This window comes from Astatotilapia calliptera, chromosome 4 (genome assembly GCF_900246225.1).
Source record: "Astatotilapia calliptera chromosome 4, fAstCal1.2, whole genome shotgun sequence".
In the NCBI taxonomy this organism is placed as follows: Eukaryota; Metazoa; Chordata; class Actinopteri; order Cichliformes; family Cichlidae; genus Astatotilapia; species Astatotilapia calliptera.
In genome coordinates this window covers 25,931,727-25,958,454 of record NC_039305.1, presented here as the reverse complement: position 1 = coordinate 25,958,454, position 26,728 = coordinate 25,931,727, and the positions used below count along the sequence as shown (strand labels likewise).

General features: G+C 39.7%; 1 protein-coding gene across 1 annotated transcript in view; it reads left to right on the top strand.

Moving 5' to 3' along the window:
- usp43b (ubiquitin specific peptidase 43b) overlaps positions 1-26,728 on the top strand; it is a 90,324-nt gene that overhangs the window by 45,717 nt on the left and 17,879 nt on the right. Inside the window, exons 4-8 of the mRNA XM_026165771.1 lie at positions 1,668-1,760; positions 9,051-9,186; positions 9,357-9,501; positions 18,203-18,365; positions 20,818-20,929. Of these exons, the coding sequence (XP_026021556.1) occupies positions 1,668-1,760; positions 9,051-9,186; positions 9,357-9,501; positions 18,203-18,365; positions 20,818-20,929 (649 nt within the window). The remainder of the gene's footprint in view (positions 1-1,667; positions 1,761-9,050; positions 9,187-9,356; positions 9,502-18,202; positions 18,366-20,817; positions 20,930-26,728) is intronic.

Genomic DNA, 26,728 nt, shown 5'->3' with positions numbered 1-26,728 from the left:
ATGTGTGTGGAAACAGGACCCAAAAGCAGATGAGGACAAGGAGTAGTAAGGTCTTAACAGAAAGGTGAGCTTTATTATGACGGCAGGTTAAACCAGGAAACCAAAACGAACTGGCAAAACACTAAGAAACAAAACACTAAAGGTACTAAGACCAAAAACTATAACTATGACTGAGGTGGAAATAAACAGGCTAAGACTATGACTAACGTGGAAATACAGACAAAGACTAGAACTATGACTGAGGTGAGGTAAACAGACGACCCGACAATGACATGCAGAAAACAGAGGGCTTAAATACATACATGAGGTGATCAGGGGAAGTGGAGACACATGGGGGAAACAGCTGACTGACATAAACCTAAATGACAGGACCAGGAGGAGGAAAGCTAAATGCAATGAACAAAGAACACATGACACTGTCAGAATAAAACAGGAAATACTAAAACTAGACATGACAACACAACTAAACAGACCTAATACGTGAAGAATAATACAAGAACCCAAAACATAGAAAACCAAGGGAACAATAATAAATAACAGCTTAAACTAAAGCTAGATAGGAAATGACACAAAAACTAATCACATATCAAAATGAGAAAAATACAAACATGAACTCAGAGCGCTGGGTCAGAGACCCAGCCTGTGACAGTACTCTTCTTCTGTTTGTCACAAACCCCAAATCATTTCAACCTGGTTTTAATTGTGTGATGCCATCATGTCATGGATCAAAATCTCTGAGGAATGTTTCCAACTTGGATTTTTAACTGGACTGGAAGGAATCTGAAGGAATCTGGTCTACATACTGACCAAAACCACAGCCTGAATTTCAGCACATAGAGCAAATACTGCAGGTGGTACAGATGGCTCATTGTGCGAATATATTATTTTATTCATTTCATCTGTAAACCATAAAAACCATGGGCAGGCTCAGTCTTCTATTGGTAACTTCAGAAGAGTGTGTATGAGTACGCCTGTTTTTGAATCTGTACGGCTTTTTTTTTTTTATAAATTTATTGAACATTCACATAATTAGATCTGTTTACAGAGAGTTGAGGTTTACAAAATCACTTCCAGCAATCCTGCTTTTAAATTCTGTGGGCTCCCTGACTCATTGTTGAGACAATTAGCTCACTAGAATAAGCTATTTCTTCCAATGACATTAAGAGGGATTAACTGAAAGAAGTGAAGCCATCCACAGGAACAAAAATCGCTGTTGTAGTCACTCCCTCCTTTCTGTGCATTCAGACGTACTTAGGAAACTTAGGAAATTCACCTACCTCCTTTGCTCGAGCCTCCTTTAATGGCATCACATGAGCAGCGAAAGTGACGCAACAGCGTGGAAACCGCTTTTGCTGTTTTGCGTTTATAGCGCCAATCATCCCAGGGGGGCTGCTTCAACTACCTCTAACCCCCACCCCATCCCTCGACTCTCTCTCATTCCCACCAGTTACATCACTCATCTTTTCCTTTCTCACAATCAGATCAAGGCGTCTGAATGGAGCACTGTGAACACTTTTCCTGTGGTGTTCACTTGTGTAACAAGATTAAGCCATCTCCTTTCCTGCCAGACTTAATCAGGAGGACTTTGAGATTAATTGGAAGCCCGTGTCAAGTCAGTGCAGCTGTTTTTTCGAGACTAATGTGACTGTGTTCTTTCGTCCCCGCAGATCTTCACTGACATGCCCACACTGCCTGAAACAGAGCAACACCTTTGACCCTTTCCTCTGCATCTCATTACCGATTCCTCTTCGCCAGACCAGGTGAGCAGTGCTGTTATTTTCAAAAAAGACTTCTGTCTATTATCTGATATGGTTTTTCTAGTCAGAACGACGAGTAGAAACTCATTCACAATAATGATGTGGACCTCTGATCATTACACTGTTCAGGTATCTTACAATACGTGATCTATATAAATATTCATATGTTTTGATTGTTAATCTTGATAGTTTGATAGTTACTTCTTTTGAAGTCAAATTGTTATGTTCATTCTTCATCTCCATATTTTTCTTGCTCTGCCACAGTAGCTTTGCATGATTTGCAGTTTTATGGAGCTCTGTAATTCTTCCTGTGTCTGAAACAAGCTAGCTTATCTCCATTCAAGCTAACTTTCTTCAGATTGGCTACACCTCACAGAAGCTTTGAACATCATATGTGCCAGGCTTCTATGCTCACAGGTGGATGATTGTTTCTGAGATAGTCATTTAAAGGATATTCACTCTAGAAAAGTTCTGATAATGGACTTATTAATAACTTATATTGTAAATAATTGTGCAGTTCTTCTTTTTGTATGGTTTAATGCCAACGCACCCGCCACCTCCATGTGAGCATTGTTAAAAAAAGTTTCTTTCCTCCCCATTATTTCTGACTGTTTTCACTAGTTTTGCATTGGACTAGGGTGCCTAATGTTGTCACTTCTGGACCCTACCGAGGTTTCAAAGGCAGTCCAACTCCTCCAGGTTGGCACATTAATAAGTGCCATTACCAGAAAGTTTGCTATGTTCCCCTGCACCGTCTCAAGCATAAAGAAGATTCCAGCTACTCTGGGAGAGCTGGACAGAGCCATAGAAGGCCCTTAACCCAACAGCTGGATCGATATCTGCTTCTTTGTGAATAGGATGAGCACTGGCAGAGCCACAGAATGACCTCCAGCAGGACACTGATGTGGATGTCACTGACCAAATAATCTGAGAACTAACTGAATAAGGCAGAGGGTACACTAGGGACCAACATCCCCAAGGGGGCCTTGTGCTCACTGCCCAGCACCGTTTTGCTGAGCCAAATTTGCATTTGCCATAGAATACCAGAGATGGCGGATGCACTACTGGCACCCTGTGCTTTTCATAGATGAGAGCAGGTTCACCCTGAGCACATGTGACAGACATGAAAGGGTCTGGAGAAGCCGTGGAGAATGTTATGCTGTCTATAACACTGTTCAGCACGACCAGTTAGGTGGTGGGTCAGTGATGGTATATCCATGGAAGGACTCACAGACCGACTAAGCAACAGCACCCTGACTGCCATTAGTTATCAGGATGAAATTCTTGACACTACCCTGGTGCAGTGGGTCCAAGATTCCTCCTGGTGCATGAAAATGTTGAGATCTAATGATTTTTGAATGTGTTCCTCTTTTTTTTGAGCTGTGAATATTTTGTTATAAAATCACAGAAGACTGTGACTAATAGCAATATTGGTAATTTTATATAGATATTGCAAAACACTGCTATTTTTGTGACCACATTGAGAACCTGATATTGTGACATAGGGATTATTTTTGCATACATAGAGCTCATTATTTGAAACTTTGTGCATGTTTAATATGTGAATCCACTACTGTAACAGTACATACTGTATGTGACGGAAAATAAGGAAAAGCATGATAGGTGCTCTTGAAACTTCAGGCAATAAAACACCAAACAAATCGAGACACAATTAGAAAATAGGATGTACAACACCCAGCTTTGTTCATGCATTACATACAGTAGGAACACAGGTCATTGTGGAGCTGAAGGGCCTGGTATCAGAAAGGAAAAGCTAGTGGGAAACCTTCTCCGCATTAAAACAATGTGTTATTCAAATTTACATGAAAACAGCCACTTCTCCTCCACGTTAGATTAACGAGGCCCTGAGCCCGTTCAGGAAATCCTGACATTTTCAGGGAGGGGTAACCCATTCCTCCTTTTTTCAGCCAGTGCCTCTCTATTTATGCATCAGGCTTTTTTCCCCTTCTTATCAAAAACACATGTACATATCTACAAATAGGTGACCAAGACTTTCAAGTTAAGAGACTTTCACAACGTTTTTGCTGGCGTGGATTAAGATGGGTCGCTGCAAAAACAGAGTTGTGGGAGTGGTCTCTTACAGGATGAAATGATATGAATCATATACTTTGGCCATAATCACTCAGGTCAACCCAGGTGAACACAGATGTCTGAACCACCGTGTTAGATGGTGCTCTCTACCATCGTCATCAATAAACCAATGAGGGAATATCTTTTGGGTGAATGGTGCCTATCCCTCCAGTAAAGACTTTGGAGAACCAGTGCCAGGGAACACTAAAGCTGTTCTGGCAACACACAGTGATCCAGCACTTAACCCTTTATTTTATTTTATCACCTGTCTTTAGCAGTTGGATAAAAACCTGGCTCTTAAGCACTTACAACACACTCCAGGTGCTTGCTTTTGATCTTTACCGTAATGCTGATAGTTTTCTAAAAACAACATGGAATATTTTGTCTCCCACAACTTGCCTGTTCTCATGTCCTGTCCTGTGGAGGTGGACTGTTAGTAGTTTAGTGAAGCTCTTGCTTAGACAGCTGGTATGAGTTGTAATAAGGTAGGTGAGCTACAGAGCCTGGAGTGTTTCCCAGTATCCACAGGAAACAGCACAACGTGTTTCCAAACCCGAGAGCACAGTTAAGAATTTGGGGAAATAGGCTTGCTGCTGGTAAAACTATATGTGTGTTTGTGTGGGTGTGTGTGTTTGGTATAAAACGAGAGCTAGGAGCCAGTTAGCTTAGCTTAGCATTAAGACTTGGGTACAAGAAACGGCATTTTAAAATGTAAAATTAGCAATTCAGAGTTGTAAGGGTGTTACGTGGCAGACTTTTTCTAAGGCCATGTCCACACTAATTCGTTTTTGTTTGAAAACGCATCTTTTTCTCTTAGCTTTGGCCTTCCGTCCACACTGAGATGGTGTTTTTGGTCAAGGAGACCTGAGCTTTTTGAAAATGCTCTCCAAAGTGGATACATTTGAAAAATACGTTTTTGCATCGCAGTGTGGACTACGAAAAAACGGAGGTTTTCGAAAACGATGACGCATTTTAATCATATGATGCAGTCATGTGACCAATTAAACTAAGATGGCGGAGGGCATTACAGCAGTTTTTTTGTTTGCTCTCAATTGATTGAAATTTTGACAGCCCTATTGAAGATTAATATCAGTTTGTACATGCTCCAGGTAGCTTTTCTTCAAATTCTTTAATTCTCACTCGCTTTTGCAACTTTGTACACCACCTCATTGTCAGTCCATTTAAAAAACTCTGTGCTTTTCCTCAACATTTTGCAGCAATGTTTCAAAATCTGGAAAGTAAATAAATGGCAGACAGAAAGGTCAAATTGTCTTACATTTCATGCATGTGCAATACAGTGACGTAAGAATTGAACAACTGTTCGTAAATGATTGAAAATGATCTTGTGGATGCGGAGCGTTTTTAGACGAAAACACTGTTTTCAAATTTATCCGGATTAGTGTAGACATAGCCTTAGTCTGGAACATACTTTGCCTAATGGTGGCTAAAAGCAAACAAGCTATAAGGTGCTAATTTAATTTAAGCTTTAATGATCCGTGAAAGCTGGATTTTGTTAAAGAGCCGGACTAGTTGTGTTCTTTCATGCTAGCTAAAGCCTAGAGGTGGGTGGATTGATCCAAATATCCAAACAGTATCAATTACAACGCTGGTATTGGTATCGGGTTGATACTAGGGTGACAGGATCAATACTTTGTTCCTTTCCTCTAAGTTCAGTATATAGTCCACTGAATTCTGTTAAATGCATTATTTTGGGGGAAATAAAAAATGTACCTAAAATATGCACAATGAATAATGTCCGAGGCTTTTTGTCTGTTTTATTTATAGCCTTACACATCAGAAGTCGACCCAGGTCTCCAAAAATCCCACTTTCAAAATACACAAAAAGCTCAAAGCAGCGTTTTGTTGCTATCAATTATATGGAAAGTAAAAATCACAGAGATTTAGCGGTCATTAAAATGTGTTCAGAATGTGCAGATTGATGATAATTCATCTCATAAATCGTGACACACCGCTCTCCCCTACACAAGCTGCCTTTATAGGTTAAAAGTATCAGGATCTGTATTTGGTATCAGATTGATACCAAACTTCAAAAGCCAAGCATTAACCTGGCTACATAATAAAAGGACAGAAATGGGAGTTTTATCAATTTTTTCATTTCACCTTCAGCAAGAAGATGAATATATTTATATATATGCATTTCCCAAACTGCAGAATAAACTGGTTTAACATGAAGACATGTGTCTGATGGACAGCGTTTGTTGAGACCTGAAAATGAACATCACATCCTGTGAGTGTAGATTTGTCACTAAACATTTGCCTTTTATTATCCATTCTTTTAAATAGTTCCTAAAAGTTCAGCCTACCTCTCTTCTAATTTAGGAAAATGTTTTTTAAGAGCTGATTTCTCGTGGTGCGCCAGGTTGAGAGTGCTGTGTTTCCAACCTGTCGTTTTTGGTGTGCAGTAAATAGGTTGAGAGAAAAAATACATCAGAAGGAATAAACAGAGGAGAAAACAGATGGATTATCTTTTAAAGAATTCATTATATATTTCCCTGTGTGAAGAAGTTCAGCACAATCACACCCAGATCATGTGTGTAAGCCATAAACACATACTGTTTGTCACCAAACCAACATTTGCTGGGCTTGACGATCCAAACCCATCCATTGGCGGTCGTGTCCTTGTTTGCTATTGTTTACACTATACATACGAGTAGATCTCATGAAACTTGGATTTTTTTCTTTAATATATCTAAACATAAACTCATCTGGTAAAAAATTATAAAATATAAAACATAATTTTAATGAAAAACTTGGAAAACTCAAAAGCACAGATTTCAGAATGGTGCCAGTGACTAGAACATCTTTGGGGAGTGACCTCTAAGGCCTGCAGGCAGAGAGTCACACATGAAACTGGTAAATTATCCTAAAACAGATCATTCAGCTATAATAAAAATCATCCACACATAGCAAAGTTTTATATTAATGTCTGTTTGTCCAGGACTTGCTGCCCATTGTCAGATTGTCAGATTTTAACAAACAGAATCAAAACATTTGACCACAGGTAACTTTTAGAGCTGCATCTACAATCACAAAGAGATTGCCCAAATCTGACATACCTGAAAGCGTGCTGGGGGGAAAATCCTTTGATATCCAAAAAGAACATCAGTTTAAAAACTAAAGCATTTTAACACCACAGAAGTCCACCAAGGAATTGCTTTGAAAGAAGAAATGTAGTTATGAAACTAGACTTGAATCCCCAGGAAATATTGAAAAATCAAGAAAACCATCAAATATCTAGAAACTAAATGAACTTAACATGTAAAAGTGGTGAAGATTTTCAGTCAGCTGATTTCAGAGGAGGCAGACAGTTATGCAACAGTTAGTAGTTATTTCTGCTAAAGAGGACGATACCATGCCAACTGGTGTCTTTGAAGCCAGACCCTTCTTACTGTGGGGTAGCAGTGCTAACCACTGTGCCACCACGCTTGCTCAGCTCAATTCAGTCTTATCCATATAGTGCCAAATCACAACAGTCGCCCCGAGGCACTTTATACTGTAAGGTATAAAGTGGAGAGAAAACCCCAACAAACAGAAGACACCCCATGACCAAGCAGAACCAAAGAAGAAACCTCCATCACATTGAATATTATTTAAAGAAATTAAAACTGTTAGTGAAGAGCACATTTCAGTCCCCAGTACAGCAGTCATTAATAGCAATTAGGTTTTGTTCATACTGAAATGTCTTTAGCACAAATTAGTCTCCCTTTGACTGTGGCTTGTTTGAAGTCTCCTATTTCCTGTCCAAATCAGCAGAGCAGGAGTAAATGCACCAGCTCACTAGTTGCAAATAGATAAAAAAAAATCTTTTTTTTTACCTAACAAGAGCCAGAAAAGTCCTGTTGTTGAACTTGATGCTAGCACCAGTTATTGAGCAAGCTTCAAAGTGCTGCTAGTTTATACATCACTTAATTACTTATTGCCACAATATATTTGATATGCTTGGGAAACATAAAGCCAGCAGGACCCTTAGAGGTCTCAAACACATAAAGTTGGTGGTCCCAGAACTTAATGAAGTCCAGTTCAAAATAAATAATTCACACTAACTTGTGTGTTGTGACAGAAAAACTGCATCGGAATAATTCTGGAGGCAGACAAAGATGAAAATTATGCGCGACCATATACAGTTAGGTCCATAGGTTTTTGGACTATGACACATTTTTGAAATTTTGTCACTGGAGTGTCGACGTTCAGCTTTAATTTGAGGTGTTTAATAAAGGTATTGTGTTAACAGTTTAGGAATTACAGACATTTTCATATATAATCTCCTATTTTCAGAGGCTCAAAGTATCTGGGCAGTGGACTGACATGCAGATTGGTGAAGCTGTTATTTCACTGTACGCTAAGCAAATTGGAGATCTGCAGTACTGAAGTTGTATTTGGTATCACAATTATTGCACACATGGGCATCCTCAGGGTCTCCCCAGGATGCATAACATCCATTCTTTCAAATTATAATTTCCATGATGTTTTCTTATTTTATTTTACTGCTTATTAGATTCCGTTTTTAAATGTATTTATTTTTTAATTAATTTGAGTTAAAATCTTAGCATCTTTTGCGACACCACGAAACAAACGATAGTATAAAATGAAACATAGACGTTTTTATATCGTCATCCGATATATATCGTTATATGGAACAACTCTACCAACTTGTGTTCATTTTAATTGTGTATACAGTTTGTTTTCTTTCTTACAATTTCTTTGGATGATTTTTCTGTTCCTTATCTGTATTGTGAATATTTTGCTGTATTTCTTTTGCTTTAATCTTTTTTGTGATTAGAGAAAAATCTGTCATCAGCCTTAAATTCTTAAACATAATTGCTCTTGCCCACAGGCCATAGACTCAAACAGGTCCCTGACAGAGTTTTTGTACCTCCTCAGTGAGCTGTTATTCAGAGAAGCCATTATGTCCCAGCACCATATGTCAAAGCTGCCTCTGTAGAGGTCAGAGCCGAGTGCTCCCCGTTTTTAAAAATGCAATAGAGATTCCATTATTTCGCACACATAAAACTGAGTCCTAATGATCTATTATTAATGTTAAAATGTATTGATTTATTCATGAAAGTCTTCTTTTGTCCCTTCTTGGCTGTAGAGGAGGCTGCAGTAGAAATGGCACAGAAATCAAAATAGAAGCCACCCCATTGCCCGCTGTTCCTGATTGTGTGTCTTTGTCTGCGGCAGGCCCTTGTGTGTGGTTCTGGTGTTCAGCACCAAAGGACAGCGCTATCTCCGGGTCGGGCTGGCTGTGCCGCTGTTTGGCTCTGTGGCCTTCCTGAGGAGGTTGGTGGCTGACGAGGGGAAAATTTCTCCAGACCAGGTACAGTAAAGCAACTGTAACTGGTGTGATTGTACTTTTCTTACTCCGCCTTTGGCTTGAATTTCCTCTTGGCTACAACACATGAAGTAAATAATAGTAAAGTCATTTCCTTCACCACGTTAAAGGATGTACATCAAGGAACCAACTTGTGTTTGCATGTTGGTCTCCAGGTGATCCTGACAGAGGTTTACTCCATTGGTTTCCAACGCTCCTTCTTTGATGAAGATGACCTGACTAGCATAGCTGAAAACGATGTCATCTATGCCTTTCAGGCTCCCCCGCTCTACATCAGAGGCGGCTCTGCACGGATCTCAGGTATGACTGAAGCAAGTCAGTTTTTAATCTAGATTTAAACATATAACATGCTATTTTCAGTCACAACAAAGCACTCACACTGTCTTTGAGTATTAGAACTAATTTGTGGTACAGCATGGATATATTTATACACATTAATGTGCAAGTGCACACAAGTCTGTAAGCAAACAAGCTCATCTTATGAATTTACTTTGCTTAATGAAACCATTAGGGAATGCACCTTCCTGTAGGGGGTCCTCAGGGAGCACATTAACAGCTATATAACTTTACAAAGAGTGCAGTGAATTACATCCCCCGTGCAGGCCTCCCTTGTGCTATCAGATTTATGTCTTCATTTCATCTATTTCTCAGCTAGCGATGTAAAATGTGTTCCCAGAAGTCCTTTAGTGCACAGTATCCCCTTGTTTCTTTGATTTGTGTTGGAAACAAATAGGTTCTGCACTGTCGTCCACTCTTACAGGGCTGTAAGTTCCAGTCGTGTCAACGCTGAAGGAGTCCTTGAAAAAATGTGACTTTTAGTGCTTTAATTTATGTCGGTCAGTGACCGTACAGAGCAGTGCTGCCTAAAACGAGGTCCACGTGACAGTCTGTCTGGTCTCCAGACTAAATCTCTTGGTTCTCACTGGCTGAGTCAACATCGATGTTCAGCACTTTTCTGCCCACATGAGACTGTCCCATCATTCACTGAGAAATGTTTGCCCCGTGAAAATAGACGTAAGATATTATTATGTTTTAAGGAAATTGCAAGATATGTGTTTGTTTGCTGCCTGACTTACACAATGTCTGCACAGGCTGTGAAGAGTATGAAGAGTGTGTTAGCAGAGCAGCTTAGGCCCTCCGTCTGTGCTTGCACAGGATGTAGTCAGGCACCTGTAGTGCCAGTAAACACACAGTCTCAGTAGAAGTCGCGTTGATTGAAATAGGTTTTTTCCATTTGCACAGGCTGCTGGAATATGAAAGAAAATTGATATTTTGCTTATTTTTCCAAAATGCTAGTAATTCTTTTTTCAATTATGGTGTCACTCAGTCACAGTAAAACCTGCTTTTAAATGATGCATCCATCTAATAATGGCCCCTTGGTATAATAAAGTTATTTGAGTAAAGCTCCTCTGCTAAACATTATCTCGCATTATATTATGTAATGTCTCAGTCTCTGTTTAGCCAGCTTTTCTAAGAGGGAAAAAAACTGGCAAAACCCAGTGTAAAGGGCTACCAGAAGAGAAGTTTTTATTTGCTCTGCTCTACTCAACGCTGAAATATAAAAATACTTTATTTTAAAAGGGGTCAATGATACGAAACAGCAAGCAGCGGGCAGATAGAGGATGTTGTACGCAGTGTGCAGGAAAATTAAGTGTTAGGCTAAAAACAAACTCTAGCTCTCCCATCTTACTTTCTCTTCAGTGGTTGCCTACTAACTCAGTGATGATGAAGGACTGCCTTCATCCATCTTTGCATTCAGAGTTTCATACAATGACTGCCTATCATCCAACCTGATTGGTGCAAACGGATATTATACACAGGGGTGCACATAAATGGTCCGCGGGTGCACATGCGCTGTCAAAATAAAAGACGCGCACCAGATAAGAAGTTGCAACGCTCGTTTGCGTACATAAGATTTTCTGGAGGAGGACAGACATTTGTTTAGAACTCTTAAGGATGTCGAAGAAGCAAGCTCCTTTAAGCAATTACTTTTGTGTTCCTCCACCTCCAAAGAAATGTCAGAAGGAGTCTGAACCACAAAAGAAGCGCGTATTCTCGGAAAAGTGGTTGGAGGAGATGAGCTGGCTTCAAACAAATGATGAGAGATGTGGTGCAGAGTATGCCGTGAAAATCCCACTTTAGCAGGCAAAACAGTGCATTTTATATGTACACAAACGCATGTTGCAACTTCTTATCTGGTGCACGTCTTTTATTTTGACAGCGCATGCGCACCTGCGGACCACTTATGTGCACCCCTGATTATACAAGGCTACTGTCACTAGCTTGTTAGCATGCTAGCTTTAGTAGACATCTCAGCAACACATTACATAGACACTTTGCTAGTTCTTGCTAGTATGAAAGGCGGGATGAATCTGTGCTTTTATGCTGTTTATGCCAAATTCTGACCCTGCAGCAGAAATTTAAGACTTGACTCATTTTTCCAATCTTCTGCTGTCTAATTTTGGTGAGCCTTTAAGAATCGTAGCCTCAGATTCCTGCTCTTAGCTGACAGGAGGAACACTCAGTGTGGTCTTCTGCTGCTGCAGCCGACCTGCCGCATGCTGTTCTGCACACTTTCTTCTTCTTCTCCTTCTTGCTGTTACCAAATAGGTATTTTCCCCCAGATAAATGATGCTCGCTGGATATATTTGTATTAACAAGCAGCTGAACAAGTGTATCTAATAAAGTGGCTGGTGAGTCTTTAGCATAACCTCATGTTATGAGTTGTTTGAAGTGTTTAATCTACAGATTTTCATTAAATACCCCACATATATATGTACACTCCTCTATGTCTAAATTACTTATGTACACAATTCATAAGTAAAGATACTTTGCTCAGTTAAATTTTATCTCTGATTTCATTTTAGTCCAGGAAGACAAATGTTTTCTGTCTTATTACCAATGCAATAAAAATGAAATTAAGTTATGAGCAAAGTATGAGCTATTTTTATTTTTGTGCTATTTTAGTGCTATAGTGTTATATTTAAATAAACAATACTTTATTGCTTTTATCTGATTTCAGTGATTTCTAATGCTTTTACACAATCTGGCACAGTCTGCAATCACTAACAGGTCTGATCCATGAGTTTATTTAACTATTCATAAACGGTAAAAGGAAAACAAAACTAATTATGTTGTTTAACTATATGATATGATAACCAACACTCACCAGGAGTCTGATTAAAAACATTTTTCCGCTCAGTGCTCATGAACGGTGCATGGACCCGTGTGGATTTTACCCTGAAGCGTTTACTTTAAGAACAGATCTAATACAGCTGGTGTGCAGTTAAACCCCCCAAAAAATGTAACCATGTTTTATAATCCTCAGTTGCACTGATGCAGTTGCACTGATGTGTGGTCCCTGTTACTCCTATCACACTTTTTTGATTGACTAATATTTACTTTTTCATGTAGTGAACATCATGGTAACAGCTACTCATAAGTTAGCGTTATATCCAGCAGATGTGAAATGCTGTTAGAGACAGCATGAGGTGCTCACTAAAGAGCTGTGATGAATGAAAAAATTGTGTGCTGTGGATTAAACCAAAGTCAAACCCATGACGATGTGACCTTTCCACTCAGAACTCTCACCATCGCTGCTGCAGTCTTAAAATTAATCTCTTGCATCATATTCCCGCATGATGCTTATCACCTGCCCTGTATACTAAATACGTCATTGCATCCTATGATTCACATGTTCATGCTGGATGACAGAATTATGACCATCTTTTATTAATTAGGATTTATTTATTGGAATACTTTCTTTCATTCATTTCAGTCTCACTTAAATTGATGTCTTAATGTTGAGATTCTTTAATGTACTGGTAAACAACTAGGTTGGATTTACATTAAAAATGTAATCTTGACACATTTAAGTGAAGAGGAGTCTTTCCTGTTTGAGATCTGATGGTGCTCTGACAAGAAATAATGAGCACAATATCATTGTCAGGAAGATTATTGCCAGGGGTTAGACTTGAATAAAGGAGCGCCTGCCAGAGAATACTTGGAAACAGATATTTGGCTTCCGCGGTTATATATCCATCTCACGCGTTTTTCTTTTTGTTACAAACATAGAACAGTTTCTGCCTTTTTTCATTTATTGCCAAGTTTCAGTAAGATGACATCATCTCCCATACTGTAGTCTGTTTGAACATTTTCTTTACCGTTTACTGTCTCATCATTTTAAAGCAAAGACTGATTTAACATCATCATGTGAGCTTTCTTAATCTGCACATCCTAAAAACTTAGAGGATCTAGTGTGAAATCTGCCAAGGTATCAGTTTTCTAACAATTTCTGCTTTCAAAACATGTAGACTTTCAGATCTAGTCATGACAGCGGCATGTAGTGTTTTACGGAAGAGCTGATGAACACACCACCACCCCCCAGCGTATTTTCTTGGTCCACAGTGTACCTTATGTTGATTTTCTGCTGCTTGTCTTGTATTTCTTTATATTAGCCAACATCCTTGTGCATCTTAGTGCACTCTACCTGGACATCTTCACCTTTCTGCACTCTTTCTAGGCTGAATAATTGGCAAAAAATATTACTTCTATGGTTATAAACAGAATGTTTTATGTTAGCTGAATTAGAATTGTTCCTTTAAAAAAATGTACCAATATCACACCTTATTAGACATAAAAATGTATATTTGGAACATTGTACATGAAGTACCCAAAGTAAAGTAATTATTTTCTAGAACAAGTGTTAAATGGATTGATTTTAATGGTGCAGATGTTAAAGGCTGAGCTTTTTTAAAGTACTTTATGTTCTGTTAACTCTACATTAATGCATTCAGAGCTACCCGCTGTGGCGATCACTTTGATTAAATGAACAACCAAATGTAGCTTCTTATTCTATTATTCGTTTGTAGTCCTGTGAGGAGTGTGTATCACTAAATAAGCTGCTTTTAATGAGCTCAAAAAAAATGTATTTTAAAATATCTTATTAGTAAAAAAGCACTTGAGCACTGTGTCATGGTTAGTTGTAAATATCTACAGGTGGATGTTAATAAGGATGTAATGGTGGTTTATTGGCAAAACAGCAACTTTACATTTTGTCAAGTGATTTCTTAGAGATGCAAATATGGAAGAACTTTTGTGGTCTGAAGCTGTTCGACTTACCTGTTCTATTATCATTGCCTGTCCAACTAGCCAAATGTAGCCACAACATGGCAGCAGTTCACAGGATTTTGCAAACAGGTAATAAAAAAAAGTTAACATTACAGAAGACTATCAGTTTAAGATGAGATTGCTTTTACTTTGGTTTTAATTCATGTCTGTTTTGGATATTATTGGACAAGCACTGCCTGCCTTGCTTGCCCAGTCACAATGCCAACGAACCATGCAGGCTATAAATAGGAGGTAGGTTTGCAAAGCTAAGTGTGTCCAGTGTTGGATGGTTTTTGGGGGGGTTGAGTCAATTTAATATAAAGCTAACACAAGGTTAATTTTATCTCAGGATGGTGGTGCGTGAGATGAGCCAACTTGTTCACAGCATTCCCAGAGTATGATTTATTTGGTGTCCCTATATCAATAGGGCATTACCATCCAAAACGTCACAATAGTATGCTGTATTGATTTTTTTCCTCAACCACTCGACCGTTGTACCACATGTTTGTTGATATTAGTGGTTTTAACTAAAATCCTTTTTAATATTCAGTTTTATTGATCAGCGCCAAATCAAAATAGTTGCCTCAAGATGCTAAGGTAGTGTTTCAAAGGGCAAGTTTCTTTGAAAAAGTAATTAATTATAGTTACTAGTTACTTCTTCAAAAAAGTAACTGAGTTAGTAACTGAGTTACCAGATTCTAAAAGTAATTAATTACTTGAAAAGTAACTATTGCGTTACTTCAAAAAAATATATGTTTAACCCTCTGGGGTCCAGGGTATAATTGGCCATTTTAATTGATCTAAAATCAGACAAAAAAAAAACATAAAATCCGAGTAGAAAAAGTGATATTTTTACTGTAACAACCACAAACATGTTCATTGAATCATATTTCATAACCTTAAATACAAATATAAATTGTGAATTTTAAAATCATATGCACAAGTTTTGCAAACAACAAAGTTATTTGTATCCATTTATCTTTTACCTTGACTATTAACATAACCATCAGGTGTTCTGCATTCAATCAGAAGCCAAACAAATTATTTGTGCCACTCCAAAAAAATAATTTCTGTCCACTATAAAGGAGAACATCACAGCCTGATACCTGCAGGTCTGACAGCAGCAGGGGTATCACATTAAAAAAAAAATTTATGTTAAAAAAATTTTGTATTAAAAAACAATACAAATTAAAAACAATACAAATTAAAAACAATACAAATTAAAAATGTTGTATTGTTCAATACATATGCGTACCGAACCGAAAGCACTGTATCGAACGGTTCAATATCGATACGAGTATTGTTGCACCCCTAGTGATTGCCGTCCGCGGGAGCGCGCGCAGCCCCTTAAAGCTGTAGCGTCCAGATTACTTATAGCTACTTCCGTGCAACTGATATAAGATGCGGTAAGCTGAACACAGCTTCAACCATTGACTGTAGAAAACAACTTTTGTACAGTCAATGGCTTCAACCGGCTGTTTGTTGAAAAATAGTAACACGACCGCATTTTCTTGTTAGTAACTGAAACAGCGTTGTAACGATAGGAATATCGTTTGTTTGTAACCCTGTTTGTTCAACAAGACCTACAGTCTTGTTGAACAAACAGTTTAGCTCAAATCAAATATTTGGTGGTGTTATTAGGTTTCCCAATAATGAATGGAGCATTCGTTATGAGTAACATCTGTCCGGCCAAACCACTGCCTTTCACTGTTTTGTTTATATGATTAAATCTGTTAAATGTGACAATAAATCACTGTGGAAGATAAGGTTACGCCTAAATGACATCAGTTCACTGAGACACACAACAGTACCAAGCAGGTCTGAAATCGCGCTTTGACAGCTTTCACAGACAATCTTCCTCCTTATGCATCATATTTTCAGTGCTTAATTTTTTTGTCATTAATACATACTTGTTATGTAATATTTTACTACAAATTCAAAGCTGTAAATGTGCATCTGTTACCTGACTGAAGTTCACGTCTGACTGCCTTTCCTGTTCAAAGACACGACTGTGCAGACTGCTAATGGAAAGGAGGGATAGCTGTTGCTGTGGGTAGAGTATATCCCATTAGGCGTAGAGGTGTTTAATTATGGGTTCTCATAGTCTGGCTGTGTTTAGTGAGGCTCAACCTCTTCATCTGTTTGACAGTGAAAGAAGCCTGAGAGTGCAGGGGAAGGAAGAGTTTGCCGGCCTCCTGCGGTTTCTTAGAATTAGTTAGAGGCTTTTTCAGGATAAAAGGTCAGGATCAACAGGTTTGTGGTTTAGTGTGGTGCACATTTGTGTGTTATAAATGTCTCATGGCTGCACTGTAATTGCCTTTTTATAGAATGCCTGTGGCAATAGACAAGTTCGGGTTACATGAATGAAAACAGTCAAATAGACACACACTGAACTGTTATTCATCCTGGAAACAAGGTTTAAAAAATAATGAGAGCAGCAACAGGAGCTTTAAAAAAAAGAAGCCTAGAAACAGTTCAGTTTTTGACAGCTTAATGTAAAAAACAGATTTAATGACAAATGACAGGTAGGTCTCCTCCCAAGCACCCCTGCATAAATCTTAGTGGGACAAGCCAGAATATGGCTTATGAATTTCATGTTTCATGGGGGATCTAAAAGGAGATTTTCACCCATAAATCATTCCCCTGAGGTCAACCCTCATGTAAATGGAAAGCTCCTAGTGAGCAAGTTTTATCACCCGCTTGCTTGATTAGGGCAACATTAGGAAATCAAAAGCTGTGCATATTTATTGCGCTCAATCGCAAGGTCAAGACACTGCAATCAGAAGTTTAATGTTTAAGCTGTGGTGGTTCGACTCATTTTGAAGAGATCTTGTCCTTCATACAGTGCACAGCTTAATGCCCTCACCATTCAACTATATGTGTGTGTGTTTTCCAGTCTTCTTCCCCTCTCCTCCAACCAGGGCGGTGGCTTCCCCTCCCTGTGTCTGGTTCTCCTGAAGGTTTCTTCCTGTCAAAAGGGAGTTTTTCCTTCCCATTGTCACCAAGTGCTTGTTCATAGTGGCTCATCTGATTGTTGAGGTTTTCTCTGCATTAATGCATTAATTTATTTTACAAAATAAAGTGCCTTCAGGTGACTGCTGTTGTGATTTGGTATTACGTGAATAAAACTGAATTAAACTGAACCGAGTTGAATTAAATGTGTAAGAGGAGGCACGTTTCAGCACAGGCTTGCTGCTTTACAACAGTCTCAGTAACATGACATTTGCTTTGTCATTGATGAATCATGTGTTAGGTGTAAACAGCATTGTTTAATGAAACATTGTTGTATGGGAACACAGCCGCTGTGGTCAATCAATACCGTCTGCAAGTAATTTAACATGTGATTTATTGCCGTGAACTTCTGAATCACCTACTTATGTGCCAAGCCTGAAGGTTGTCAGCTGTGTGATGAGAAAGCAGCTCCACTGACGTCACATCAAGCAGGAATCTTATAGTCTCCGCTTTTCCCTCATTCGGTCACACTCCTCTGTGTGTTGGTACAGACACGAGGGGACCGAGCGAGAAGTGGCGCTTCTTGGCACCCCACCAGGACGGGATGTGGAACAGAAGCTGTATCAGATAATACCTCCTGCTGAGAGTGCAGGCAGCCATTGGTCCATCTGTTCTCCCCTCTGAATCACTGTTCCCCAAATAGAAAGTTGCTGTCTCGCCACTTTATATATCTCAATTCTCCTCCTTACTCCCCAGTAGAGGTGTTAAGTTTCGTGAACACATTCTCGGCACATGGAATCAGTTCAGCTTCCTTTCAAGAGCAACGTGAAATATTTGGTGCTGTAAATGCAAAGTTGTTAAAAGCTGACTCATTTTAGTGCCTCTTTCCTCTTTTGAGCACGCTCTACTTCTCAGACTTGTGTTCCCCATCCTCTTCCAGGGTACCATCACAGCCTACCATCATCCCCATACGCAACAGGTCCTGAGGGTCAGAGGTTACCCCCATCTGGGACGTTATCATCAGAGTTCCTCAACCAAGGTGCCCCCGTCAAGATTCTGCTGCTGGTGTGCAACGCTGCAGGAGCCGGCCAGCAGGCGGTTAGGTAATTACATCAATGGGCTGCTCACTGTAACATCCTCTCTGACAGCAATTGTTCTGTAATAGCTTAGACATCACACCTAAGCAGCAGACCTGTCAAATGATCGCTGTGTGGGAGCGTGCCTGGGGTCCCAGTAAGAGTGATACTCTCCATGGGAAGAGTTTGGAAGATGACTTCCTTAAGTATCAGAGTTCATCTACTTCATCTCTCAACTTTAACTTTATTCGCTCAACAACATTTGCTCCTTGCCAGGTCATACGTAGCTTATTCATGGCCACTGTAGTCTAAAAACACTGATATTTCCATCTCCAGTCATTTAGGATGATCGCATGAAATCAAGAAGCTCCTGAGGTCAAACCCACTAGTGACACGGGGCCTTTATGTGTGGCGTTTGCACCCTCTCCTTATGTCTATGTGGGTTCTCCAGCTTCCTCCCAGTGACATGCATGTTAGGGTACCAGGCCTAAATCAGTTGTAGGTGTGAGATGGTGGCGGGTTGCAAAGCAGCTTGCAGATGCAGGAGCATCTTTGGGCAAGCTAAGCAGCTTTAATTCCATACACTATCATAGATTTAACAAGTGAATGCATACAGGAGTATAAGTCCATTGGTGTCCTGCCATCAAGTGGTGGACAACCTAATGTTGTGAGGTTACACTTTAAGCTGAACATTCATCCACCCTGTTTTATCCGAGGTACTAGAAAAATGGAATTCTAAGCTCATGGAAGTGTCTTGCCATTGGATGTTACATTTGCCAGTGTTGTCAGTTTGTCCATGCTATAAGATGCAGGCTCATACTTTAGAATTTAAAATGTTTCCTTTCTTTATTTTATATATATTTTTTTGTATATATAGAAATAATGAATCCAGGAAGTAGCCACTTGTCCTTTAAACCTAATCAACTTTGATAAACTTTTTTTATACATAGCCTTCCTCTAGGGAACCACTTCAAGGTCAGATTATCTCCCTGTCACAGAAAAGGCTCACATTTCACTCTGTGACTCAGTGAGATGAGTTTCAAATCAAACGACCGAGGACTCTGACATCTGGCGCTATACACAGAGATCCATCAGACACTGTGACAGAGTCCAGAGAGATCAATATAGGTGAGCTCGCCAACGCGACTGAGAGAAAGTCCGCTCAAATCTATAAGGGTCGGCCTCTCCGTTTCTCCTTCAAACGCCTCTCTGCCATTGCTCAGCCCACCCACCTATCTCGTTCTCATCAGATGACAGCTGGAGGACTGTGCAGTGCCAAGAAAATGACATTGGAGTCACATAGTTGTTTCACTCTTTTTAGTCGAGCATCACAGACACATTTCTGAGCACCAGTGTGAAAACTTGGAACTGTGATGGGATATTTTTATGTGTGGAAACCCAAAGGTGTTACTTCTATTAGCAATTTGGTTCTTTTGCATTTTGCCTGTAGATGCCAATTCTTACACCTGTCGGCTCAAGTATAAAATATAGACCTATCAGTAGATAATAGATATTTCTGTATGACCCCAACTCTCACATTTCTTTCATGAAACTTCCAAAATATTGTGTGAAAGAAATAATAAACTGGGATCTCTGAAGGTAAGGCTATCTGTCACAAACCATAGAGCAAGACAATTACATTTCATACTACTCTTAACCCACTGACCAATGCCTACTTGCCTGATCTGCCTCCTTGTGACTTTGCTTTCTCACCCAAAATAAAATTCAAGCTAAAGAGTGACTGTTTTGACAAAGTGAAGGGAATTTAGCACACATGGCTCAGGCACAAGTTCAATGGTAATCCTGCAAAGCCATCTAAAATTAGCTGGTGTTTTGGAAGCAGTGCAGGTAAATTTGGACACATTTGAATGAGGCACTGTTTTTGATTTTTTTTTTAGGTTTGGAGTCGAGTGGAGAACTTTGCAGATTATTTTAAGAAATCCATTCATCTATTTTCTTAACTGCTCATCCAATTCAGGGGTTGCAGGAAGCTACGGCCTCACCCAGCTTTCACTGGCACAATATGTTAAAATCTACTGTTTTGCTTCAGTGTCTGCAAAAATGTGCAAATGAAAAAACACAGTGTCTTTAAACATGCACCAGAGCTTTTCTTTCATTCATTACAATTCTGATGTGTATCTGCTTCTTATTTTGTCTCTTTATGGACGTGTATGCTAATAAATCTAATACATACAATAGCGGGTTGACCTCAATTAAATGAGTATTATAATAAATGCGTCATGTGATCTGTCATGTCACAGGGTCTTTTCCATTTCTTATCTCCCTTCTGTAGATGGGCTGTAATGAGAATTCTGCTCTAATACTGATAATGATGATAAATAATTATTTACATTACAATAGGATAAGAAGGCGGTGAGTCAGTAAGGGGTAATATGGGATGGCTGAGTGGTGGTGTTGCCATTTTGAATTCATCATCTTTTAGCTCCTGTGACACTAATTTCCTCTGTGCTGGTTTTAGGTTCGGGCCTCCGTTCCTCATGAGGGAGGACCGGTCTATTTCCTGGGATCAGCTGCAGCAGAGCATCCTCAGCAAGCTTTATTACCTGATGATCAACGGAGCTCAGGCACAGGTAATACAAAGATAGATTTTTTTTTTTAATGATTGAAGGAAATTTTGTTTTGTTTTGTCTTCTCCTCATGTCCTATTGAGATATCCATGCCAGGGTAGGGATTCACAGACTCACGTAGAGAAATTCTAGCACAACAGATGCTTAACTCCATGTCCTCTGGTTAAACCCAACTGCCAGAGATGTCTAGGAATTCAGTCTAGGAACCAAAAAAACTAACACTGATTATTAGACACACTAATTAGGCACAACTAAAGCTATAGTAAAGCCCCATAAAGACTAAACTAAAACTACAATACAGCCCTGTGCAATAAATCAGTAATAATTATAATAATAACAATAATAATATTAATAATACAGAAAAGATATTGTACTGTACCCCTGCATTATGACACCTATGATGCTTTTAAAGCTTATATTTAATGGCAGTGTGCGTAGGCGGGTGTGTTTCAAGCACCAGCTAGAGTTCCTGCAGAGCCGGCTGGCGCACCTGTTCCAGGCCAGGTTTATTGGCTCGAGACAGAGCAAAGCATGCCCACACAGTGAACACAGTGACACTGTGTTTCACAGCCGCGAGATCTCAGAGCTCAGAGCTGGAAGCAGCAGAGACGAGCTGGTGTCCTCTCGCTGCGCCTACCAGCACACCAAAGTAGAGTCAGGTGTACTGGTATGACAAATGCTGGTTTGTGTCGTAAAAAAGAAAAGAAAAAAGAAAGATTCTTTGCCCTCGAAAAACACAAGGCAATCATTTTGGGTAAAATGCAAATGAAATATATAAAATAAAATGTTTATTTACTGCATTTGAATAATTAATCATTAAATTGAGATATGCTTGGTATGAACTGAATGTATGCTAGTCAGGTGAATTTGACCAACTCATCAAAAAAAGCCTTTTATGTCATACTTATGTAACAAATTTATATGTAATCCGGTTATTTTAAGGCAAATAAATATTTATTTGAGTTTTGCACCCTAAAGGGATGCATGAGCGTAGCTGTTCTCTCGTCTAGGCTGTTTATTTCCCTCTTTTCGTGTGCTGATGAATGAATAGATTGCTTCCTCTGTCTCAGAGCCTCATTTATAAGTCATTTATATAGTCACGTTTGAGCTGGGAGCATTGCTTTTGTCCACTCATGCATTACGGTGTAGCGTTGTTGTTTGCCAATCACATTTACTGGTCCTGCTCAGTCTCAATCACGCTGTGTTATCTTTTCTATGAGCAAATGTTGGGATTTCTTAGGAGGTGAATGTGGATTCTTTACTAATACACACTGAGCTGTTCATGGGATGTGATTGGGGCGCACTGACATAATAAATAAAAATAATACACAAAAATTGGAATAACATGGTATTTTAGATCAACCCAAGGTCGATCTAAAACTGACTTTCTACTCCGTTCATACTCAAAGCACTTTCTTTCTACAAGCCTCATTTTCTCATTCAAATAGCACTTTTTTGTAATCTTTGAACCTTCACATGGACGATAGATGTATCAACTTAAGATTGATGCATCCGTCCCTGTGTAGGACACGGGGATCAGTCCAGACCATGTGATTGGAAGCAGCCCCAAAAAGGAGAATCAATGTGTTCTTAATATAAAGGCAATCAAATTTCTTCTCAGGTTTATTGCAGATTTGACTCACAGGAGAGCTACATTGTTACAAACTGTTACAGTTTGTTATAACTGATCTGCACCATTAAAAAGACAACACACGTCAGGTGTGTCTGAGTCTCAGTATCTGTTGTTTCGCTCTGTATTTGCACTGCTGAGAAACAACACGCACGAGATGTTTTCATTGTGTAAAAAGAAATAAAGCTAACTTGCCTGTTTGTATTTTGTCCATCGGGTTCCTCATTCCCCTGACGCTCTACATTCAGTTCACTTCTGCTCCCTTCCATCAAAATGCTGGTGTTAATGAGGACCTGAAAAATCTGTACTCAGCAGCAAAGAGTTACAGGACAGAACCAAATCATTGCGCACCTCGTTCACAGCATTGAGCATCCACCTGTGCCAATCATACATTCGTTCTGGTGATACCTTCCCCTCCAAATATGCAAACTGTCAAAACCACATCAGACACAAAATAAGCTGTGATTTTTCTTCCAGTGTTAAACTGAAATTTACAGTTGTGTGATATATTTATATAATCTCCCAAAGGTTTGTGACATCTTTACATCACCAAGTCCAATACAAGACGTCAGATGCAGTGGAGACAGGTTCTCTGGAGCGATAAATAATACTCCTCCATCTGCCGATCAGATTAGTAAGTTAATTAAATCATTTCATTCTACCAACTTTGTGGGAACAGTTTGACGATGGCCCCTTCCTGTTCCAACATGACTGCGCAACAATGCACGAAGCAAGGTACATAAAGATGATGAGCAAGAAGGACTTGACTGGCCTGCACAGAATCCTGACCTCAACTCGAAAGAACACCTTTGGGATGAATTAGAGCGGAGACTGCAAGTCTCTTATCATCAGTCTGACCTCAATTTCCCATAAACAGAAGAAGTGAAGCTGTTGTAGCTGCAAAGGGTGGAACGACATCACATTAAACCCTATGGATTAAGAACGGGATGTCACTCTCAGGTTACATGTTACCCTCAGCAACAAATACAAGAACAATCACTCTTTTCAGCTATTGTTATCTCAATATGCATTTATCAGTCGTATTGTGCACACAAGGACAAAGATAACTGCATAGCTCTCAACTCACCTTTGTAAATAATTTTGCTACCAAGACACCCCCAAACAAAGAGTCTATGATTGCACTGAACACATTCCTGTGCTTGAGCATATCACTGTGTGCATAAGCCTGTTGCTAATTGTGCAGCCAAACTGATTTTCAATCAGTGCCTCTCCCCGCGTGGTGCAGGTGCCATGCAGCTGCAATAAACAGCCATACAGAGCACAAGAAAGGCGCAGACTTGCTCGCCACTCTTTCAGAAGCGCCAGGAGAGAGATGGAAGAGAAGAGTCAGGTGCAGCGTTTTCTGTAACTCTGTTGGAGATCTGCAGCCTCCTTTGTGCCCCATGCTGTCAGCTGTTTAATTAAAACCAGGCTCGTAGAGTATAATCAGTTTGCTGGAAGCCTACCTTTGCCAAGGAGGGAGCAGTGCTCAGAGCAGATGTTTGCTCTAAATCTTTCAACTCAGCAGAATATGTGGTTTTCTTGCCTCAATGAATTATGCTCACAAGTGGATATTTTCCGCTTTTGTCTAATTTTAGCTTTAGCAAAGGCAAAAAACGCACATCCTCTGCCATTTTTCCTGGTACTGACATCACTTAACGACGTAGTGTTGAGACCCGTGCCCTTCTAAGTAGACCCATATGACCGTTTGCATCAGAAAATGTCAGGTAAAGAGAGAGAGGATGATAACTCAGAATGAAACTCAAAGACTCAAACTTGAAATGTGGTACATGATCTTCCATGTAAATGGCTGATGCACCCCACATACAGCCTTTCTATCCAGGATTCACGAAAACGTGTAACTGTCTGTTTCATTACTTTAAATATATTAAAAGTTTTTTAAAAACATTTCGTGTTCCCATCAGTTGTTGATTGCATATTAAAACTAACAACAACCTGGTATTGTTTGTCCTAACGTCTGTTGTCTAATTCTGTAGAGCCCATGTGAATCATAGCCTCAGTTTCCTGATATTAGGTGACAGGAGTGGCAGCCGGTGTGGTCTTCTGCTGCTGCTGGTGCTTCAAGGTTCAATGTGTTGTGTGTTCAAAGATGCTCTTCTGCACACCTTGATTGTAACAAGTGAATATTTGAGTATCTGTTGTCTTCCCATTTGCTTCAAAGTTACTTTACCTTTCTTCCTCACTCTGATGCTTTACTGTTTGAACTTCAGCACGTCGTCTTGACCACATTTGATGTTGAAAATTGTCTTTAAATGTATATTCAGATACCTTTAATATCCTTATCACATTATATTTCTCAGAATGACTATATTCATGTTTCACTGTGGTAACTTCCAACCTGAGAGGCAGGACATAACATGAAAATCTACTTCTCTAAGAACAACTTCTATGTGGAAAAAAACATTGTATTTATTATTTAGCAGATTGACAACTTCTGAAATACAAAATTGTCAGGGTGAGCTAAAGTGAAAACAGCAAACTAACAGAACTATGCATCAACACAAACTCAGAGACCTGACTGAAAGTAACAAAGCAAAAAATATGGGCTTACATTTTTAGTCTATTTATAATAAGAGAACACAGTTACAGAATAGCAGCAGCAGTTCACTCCTACTTACTCCTTCTATCCTCCTTGGCACGCAGCAAGTCTCAATCGCTGAGCTGACTCGTTGAATGAAAAGGGAATCAAACGATCCTCTCCAGACAGTGGACCTTATGTAGGGCGTGGTCCTCAGGCTAGTGTTGCCACACCTGTTGCAGCCCGGCGCCTGCACAGTCTATGCAAATCTTCTATGGTTACGACACTGACCAGAGAATCTCTCGGCTCATTTTTATCTCATATTTACTGTCTGACACACAACCAATGGTCTGTTAGCTCCGCCTCGTTTTTGGCGTTGCCTTCACAGATTCATCTTAAAGCTGGGAGGAAGATAAGCGCATACAGAACAGTTACCAGAACAATATGCTACTTTTGTCACTTGTCAAGAATATGGTCTGACACAGTTACGAATTTAAGTGACAGTCAAAAGGTAAAGTCATCTTTGAAAGCATAGACAGACAGAAGGAAACAAACTTCTAACAGTAGAGTTTGATCTATTTTTTTAAAGGTCTTAAAGAAGCACTTGATGCTATATTGTGCTTAAAGACTGGAGCTGCATGTCCTAGGGAAATAAAACTCTAGTTTCCCTCCTCGCCCACTAATGATGCGTATGGAATGTGGGAATATGGGAAAACAGCACTGATCTTGCATTGCAGTGCTGTTCAGACTCTTTGTATTTTCACAGCTCTACATCATGTAGAGACATCTCAAGCTTGACAGCTCTGTCATGACTCCTTGTGGATGCTAAGCCATCTCTGGAGAATTGCAGCTCAAGACAAGAGTTCAGACTGAATTATCTCATGTGTGCGAGGAGAGGTAATGTTGTTGAAGGAGTCAAAAGAAGGGCATTTAAAAATATAAGTGCATGTATCTTATTGTAGAGGAAGTTTTCTCTGCTTCTTGAGATGAGAATCTCGAGTTGGAAGAACTCACTGGGTGGTCGCTCTGCATGTACACACAAGCCTTGCAGTGGAACTCACAACAAGCCTGGCAAGGCTGTAATAAAAAGTCACTTTGGTTTTAAACTTGTCATCTAGCATTCAAATAAACAGGCAGGAATGGTTTTGAATTCTTTGGAAAGGCCGCCCAAAGCACCTAGACACCACACGGACGTTTGATGCCTTCACTGACCACAGACAGTGAAGATAGCTTCGTTATAAACTACTATGTATGTGTGTGTGTGTGCCCTCAAAATGCTACTTTCTAACGATAAGTGCTAACTGCTGCATTTCAGCAGCTAGCTGACATTCTGGATAGTACTGCGTGTGCATTTGTGAGGCAGTAATTCAAAAGTAACATTTAACTTTCCCCAGGGGTGCGTGCGCACCGGTGGGCTCAGCACGTCAATATTCTCCAGGAATGTTCTGTCTGCTCCGCTGTGCTCCTGGTCATCAGAAAGATCCTGCCGGTCTGAGCTTTTCCTCTCAGCCTCGTGTGGGAGTTTGTGTTTGAGGCCAGCCAGCAACAGATTTCCCCAGAACAAAAGGAAATCGATTTCATTTTTCCATTCCTTCGTTCCTAAAGCACTTCTGATCTAAGGCAGATCTCAGGG